The sequence below is a fragment of the Triticum aestivum genome, chromosome 5B (genome assembly GCF_018294505.1).
Source record: "Triticum aestivum cultivar Chinese Spring chromosome 5B, IWGSC CS RefSeq v2.1, whole genome shotgun sequence".
In the NCBI taxonomy this organism is placed as follows: Eukaryota; Viridiplantae; Streptophyta; class Magnoliopsida; order Poales; family Poaceae; genus Triticum; species Triticum aestivum.
The window spans coordinates 97,361,727-97,368,185 of NC_057807.1; the positions used below are offsets into that span (position 1 = coordinate 97,361,727).

Below are 6,459 nucleotides of genomic sequence, written 5' to 3' on the forward strand. Positions count from 1 at the left end.
AAAGCAGGAATTCTACAGTCTTCATATCTTTTTGCATCAAAATTCATGCAGGTAAACTTCTCCTTGTTGTTTCTCCCAAATGAAGAACATTTGAACTCGAAACTTTGCAAATCACCATCACACAAAGTACTAGCATGTGCAGAAATGTCTTCCGTATTTTTGGCGCAACAATATTTTTAAATGGTACAACTCATTTGAAATTTAAAAATTTGATAATGTTATGTTTCATCAAAAAAATCGGAAACATTTTATACAAAGAGTGACACTTGTGCATAGTTGACCTGCAAGGTGATATGTTATCTTATTTTGAAAGAAACGAAAAAGAGAAGTTTCAATATAAAGATAGCACAAATCTTGATGCAAACAATGGTCTAAAACTCTAGGTAGAATGTGTATCTACATGATGACTACTCCCTCCGTAAATAAATATAAGAGCGTTTAGTCACTAAAGTAGTGATCTAAACGAGTATTTAACCAAAAACTACCACAATTCACGGAAACGTGACAGAAAACTACCACTTTACGATTTTGTCCCGAAAACTACCACTTTTTTATTAATCCGTGACAAAAAACTACCAAGTGTGAGAACTGCTCGCTTTGCCTGGGTTAAACGCGAATCTGACTGCCCGACCCCACACATAAACGGGCTAAAAATGCAATCGGGTCCTCCCCATGTCGTTCTCCTTCCCCTCCACCTGCCGCGCCGCAGCAGCTCCTCGCCGCCCCACGTCTCGCTCTTCCGCACGGCCACCGGCCGCGCCGCGCCACTCCTCACGATGGACTGCCACGCCGAGTCCATCGACACGTCGTCCACGCCAATGGCCTCGGTCGCGGCGGTAGAGGGCCTCGGCTTCTCCTCCTCGTTGCGTTCCTTCTTGGCCTCGGGCTTGGCCTCCGCCGCGGTGCCTCCCACCGTGGTCGTGCCCTCGCCGACGAGCTTCTTCCGCACGCGGGGGCGGTCAACCGGCGTCTTGGCCGTTCTCGCTTCCCGCGGCCGGCTCGTCGAGACGGGCGCCGGCGGCGCGACGACAGCGTCAGGAGCGGCAGCAGCAGCCGTTCCCGCCGGGCCTCGACAACTACGTGGACTCGCCGCAGCAGCAGCCGTTCCCGTCCGCCGGCGGCAAGCGGCTGGGGAAGGAGGAGGCCGGCGACGAGGAGGAGAAGGAGGCGGAGGACCCAATTGCTTTTTTGAAGAAAAACTAAGGACCCGATTGCATTTTTAGCCCGTTTATGTGTGGGGTCGGGCAGTCAGATTCGCGTTTAACCCAGGCAAAGCGAGCAGTTTTCCCACTTGGTAGTTTTTTGCCACGGACTAATAAAAAAGTGGTAGTTTTCGGGACAAAATCGTAAAGTGGTAGTTTTCTGTCACGTTTCCGCGAATTGTGGTAGTTTTTTGTTAAATACTCGATCGAAACGCTCTTATATTTGTTTATAGAAGGAGTATATGGGTTCCAAAAGCCCCAAAGACGGAACCTTTTTTTCTCCATTGCTCCACCTATTTTCTTCTTTTCCTTCTTGTGTGCGTCGTTGCCGTAGAGCACGACGTTGATATTTCCATCTCCGAGCTCATCTTCTCGGAGATCATGGCATCCCCAGTTGCTAGCCGTTGCTGTCATGGTTTCTTATTCGGATGCAACCGGAAGTGCTACCGGGGATTTCACATACCGTACGTGCGATCAAATGTTCCTTTATTGTTGGTTAGTCAGGCTAGACTTGAGTACAAGCCACTGAAGCCAGTCTCCTTAATATTTTTTGCACAAAAAAAATATCCTTCTTGTGTTGTTTGCTCGAAGATAGTACTACACGCATGAAGCACATGCAGATAGTCGAAGAGAACAATTAATTTTCATTTGGTTCCTGCCGCAGCAAGGTTTACTTGAGATTTCCTCTCTCAGAAAAAAAAGGTTTTACATGAGATTTCTTCAGCTTTGGGCAGGTGCCTAGCTCTCACATGCTTCTCTGTTCAATTAGGAATGCTCCCTATGCAAGCATGGATGCATTTTTTTCCTCTTATTTTCGTCATTTTAGAGGAAAATTTGATTTTACTAAACATAATCTCTTGGGCTTTGAATACCTGGTACTGTACCAAAGCAACCACTAATTGCACAAAATCTGTAACTTCTTTTGAAATTTTGTGCTGGAACTTGATCTAGTCCTCCCTGTAACTTTTTGGCATGCATGCGTCAATGCACATTTCCTTTGTTTCTGCCTTCAAAGTTCCATCAGGATATCAGTCATGAGAGAGAGACAAAAAGTGAGGACCTACTCCTCCATGACTTCATCTCCACCGTTTTGTAATTCTGTTCAAAACATCTGAATTCCATGTTAATTTGCAAGTCTTCATGACCACATCCATTGTCCATCAACAACGGCAACCTTTTGCACTGTAAACGTAGCCTCCTTCTCCCTATGTACCACTATTCACTTTTCATGCTTTCTACTAGTTTCTCTGCACTTCTGTTCCTCTGATTATCACCTTTTTTTTACTGCAATTGACCTTTCCCCTGTGAACCTTTGCATGCATGCATGCAAGCATCAAAAAATGGAGTACAAATCATGAACATGGCATATTATTCATCAATTCACACCAGTCTCAGCTCTGAACATCGATGACTAATCAATCAGCATGCACTCATTTGTCATGATTAAGCAATTAGCAGCTTGGGATCAGGATCGGAATTCAGAACTCGATCCTCCCCAAGCTCCATCAATGGCACGCATCTAAGCAACAGCAAAAAAGGAAAGAAAAGATAAGGAATACTCCATAGCTACTGCTTCTACAATGCAACACAACCTACTAAGTAGTACGATGCGATCATGCCATGGCCATGGCTTGGATGATGATGATATATATGATCAACGAGCTTCGAAGGAGTTGATTCATTCATGTCATCCTGAGGCTGAGGTACTGGCACTGCACCAGCTGCCAGGGCGACTGGTGCTGCTTCATCGCCTCCGCCACGCCGAGGTCGAACGTCATGGCTCTCTGGCATGGCGGCGGAGGCGCGGCCACCCCCGGGTAACCGCCGTGGAGCGCCACCCCGAAGGCGCTCTCCGAGTACTCGGCCGACGACGGCGGCGACGACGAGAGGCTCGTGCCGCCGGAGCAGTCGGAAGCGAAGGGTGAGGAGAAGCCGCCGGCGCCGTCGTGTTTGGCATGTCCTCTCTTGCTAACGTTGTTCTTGCGGGAAGTGCCGGAGCCGGTCCTCCTCCCTCCCACGGCGAGCGTCAGCTCCAGCTCTGCTCCGGTGCCGCAGCCGTCGTCGTCCTCGTCGGCGGCTCCGACTATGTACTCGTCGGCGGGGAGCTGCAGGTTGAGCGCCCGGCGTGGCTGCTTGTTGCCGCGCCGCCGCGGCTGCCGGCGCGTGCTCAGGTCGCCCCCCATGAGCTGTGTCTGGATGCGGTACAGGCGGTGTAGCTCGTGAACCTGCGCAAGGTGATTATCAATAAATTAGCAGTTCATAGCACGCAACAGTTTGCTATGGTGAAGAAGAAGTGAAGAAGATTAATTGCTAACCTGTTGCCTGAAGGTCTCTTCGTGCTTGAGCATGGCCATCTTCATGACCTCCATGTCACATTGCCTCACAAGCTTGCCCATCTCTCCTCAAACTCAAAACTTGCTCTAAACCTGCTGAAATGTAGAAGAAACTTTATTTAAAATTTCAAAAACTTGCAAGCATCTATCTATCTGAAGGAAGGAACTCTGGTCATGCTTGACAACATGGTTCACGATGGTGAACAACCTCTGACTGTGCCAGAGATGCAAACAGCATGTTTGACAAATATTGATCTGACCACAGAGAAGTAACTGACCTGTAATTATAAGCCAAGAACTTGTCCTCTCCCTTGTCTATCTAGCTCTCTTCAGCTCGTTCTGCACTCAAACTTGCAAGGGACAAGCAAGATAGAACGGAGGAAAGACTAAAGATCAGGTGTTGATGCTCAAACTGGGAATGGAAGTTGCAGTTGCAGGGAGGTGCTCATTTATAAACGCAGAAGCAGCTGCTTGGCTGCCTCCAATGGCGAATGCTTGTCACTGGACACTAGGTAGACACATATTTTTGCTTTTGGCAGCCCACCTTTTTGGCATGCCAAGCAACAAGAGACCCAGTGGCACGCACTTGCATGAAGGACGGCCAGGCACTGCCCCTCCAAGAGCAGACAGCCCCTGCAAGAGTCTTGTTTAATCTTGGGTTGGCCCCACCTGCAGAAACTGCTGCTAATATTAATTAACAGTGCTCCTACTAGCTCAGGAGGAGGAGTGCATTTCAAACAGTGCGTGTGCACTTTGTGTGTGATGCAAAACTATACAAATGTTTCCATGTGACATGCATGGTGTTGCCCTGATCATTGGCATGCCCAAATGCAGGATATGGATATGCATGTACCATGCATTGCTTCAGCCTCCAGCTCCATTTAGTACTAGTATAGCTTTGGAACTTTGTGTATGTATGTGCAAACAAGCAAGCAAGCAAGCAACAACCTAGTAAGATGGAGCTGTCAGATTGTCACTGAAAACAAGCAAAGGTCCTACATGGTATGATTCATAATTGAGTTCATATATCCACTTGGCCTGGATGATGCACATTGTATGTACTCCCTCCGTTCCTCAATCTAGTGCGCATAGTTTGCAGCACACGTACCAATGTATGCGCTGGCGGAAGCTTTTGGACGAGAAAGCCCTGAGCCCTCACACGCTTTGTCCCACTCCCAGCCCATGCCATATGTTCCCAAGTAGTACTACAGTACTAGTAGTACTAAGTGGAGAAGGAAGTGGCAGCGTGCCGTTGCTGCGCCGGCGGCGTGCCCTCGTAACTCGCTGGACGCGGAGACGCCGGCCGAGGACGCGGCAACGCCGGCAGCGACGAAGGCATGCTAGCCGGGGACAGAGTTACATCGGAGATGCCGACCGCGGACGTGGGCATGCAGGCCGTGGATGCGGTGACACCGGAGACGCCGACGGTGGACTTGGTGACGCCGGGGTCGTGTCAGGGGGGACGCACTAGGTTAGGACTTGCCAGAAGATCGCGGTGTCAAGCTAGTCAACGAGCAGTCAAAGACGCCGGCGGGAGCCAACCTTCCGTTGTGGTCAACGTGGGCAAAGGGCATGCCTCCTGTGTGTACAGGGCGTCCAGCCAGCCCCTATCGCCGCCATTGTCAGGCGGCTCCCCATCTTCTTGCCCGTGGCACCATACATCATCTTCTTCCTCCATCTTGAACTTCCACCACCGCTGCTTGAGTCCCGCTGGGCCGCTGCAGTCCTGACCACCCGGACGGCCGGCATCGCCTTCTCCTACGGCGGCACAAGCATCCTCCTCTCCACCCCCCGCCTCCTCCGTCCATCACGCCACTGAACGCCGCGGCGGCGCCGCCTCCACCACCTCTGACCTCTTCCCCCGCCACGATCTCTTCAAAGGATAGCAGTCGCGTGCGCTAGGCGAGTAGATCGGCGATGTGGAGTTCAATCGAGATGCATCTGCGGGAGGAGGGGATAAAGCGAACAGAGGAAGGAGCGAGCGGAGGGCGAAGCGCGTCCTTGCGGTCTGGGGATAGAATCGTCCAGAATGGCCCACGGGTGCTAATGCGCACTACAAAGTGGAATTTTCGTCAAAATTTTATACGCACTAGATTGAGGAACGGAGGGAGTACATGTGTTTGTCCTACTACCTGTATTAACTATTGACCCCCACATGCACTGTACATTTGACATCTCTGCATATATTTGCTGTATATCAATTGCATGGAGATCTAGTATACGATATAGGGGCATGCAGACAGGTTCTTGCCCAACTGTTGCATGGCATGGCGCCTCCTGTCCTGACAAATCAAAAGGCTATTTTCAAGGATGGTAGCAACAGTTTGTGTGTTGGCATTGCATGAAAACCAAGCAGGCAGGCAGAAACTGAGATGAAGGAGAAGATAAAGGCTGATGCAGACACATCCCTTGCAGAGGAAGCATCAAAGCATGCATGCATGTCTGCACTGGTACTACTATTAAGTTTGGCTTTGCATAATATATTTCAGTTAATTATAGGGGTTTGCTTCATCAGCCACATTACTTGGGAGTAGGTAAATGTCTTCACCGAAGGCCAAACCAAGAAAGAAATGCAATATTCAGGCAGTTGCTTAGCATTACAACAGTGATTAGTATTGCTAATAGGAGCATACTACTGATTAAAAAGCCTAAGCAAGGGGACGGATAGTCCAAGGGACAAGACAATGGAGCACGCTTTGCCGGTGGAGAGAGGCGCAGCCGTACGGCGCGGTGGGGGCCAGAGGGAGGCACTCCAGCTTTCTCGGCTTTCTTTGGGTCTTCTCCCTAGTGCAAAGGCTAAACATGGATGGATAGATAGATAAAACTTGTCCCTCACCAGCAAAGCATTTTGATTTTACTGAGGGCTATCTTCCGAAACTGCAAAACGGGCCCTGGTCTCTCGGGTCCCATTTGCAAAATGACTG

At 49.7% G+C, this 6,459-nt stretch overlaps 1 protein-coding gene across 2 annotated transcripts; it reads right to left on the reverse strand.

The window, feature by feature from the left end:
- Positions 1-2,548: 2,548 nt before the first annotated feature.
- LOC123110599 (uncharacterized) lies at positions 2,549-5,528 on the reverse strand. Of its 2 annotated transcripts, none has more exons than XM_044531158.1 (3): positions 3,814-5,528; positions 3,518-3,628; positions 2,549-3,427 (listed from the first exon to the last, which is right to left on the reverse strand). In XM_044531158.1, exons 2-3 carry the CDS (start codon positions 3,596-3,598, stop codon positions 2,885-2,887), a joined length of 624 nt encoding a protein of 207 aa, XP_044387093.1. In that variant the 5' UTR covers positions 3,599-3,628; positions 3,814-5,528; the 3' UTR covers positions 2,549-2,884. The 2 variants fall into 2 exon arrangements, with proteins under 2 accessions (XP_044387093.1, XP_044387092.1); XM_044531157.1 differs by having other exon boundaries at positions 3,518-3,631; positions 3,814-5,525.
- Positions 5,529-6,459: the final 931 nt, after the last annotated feature.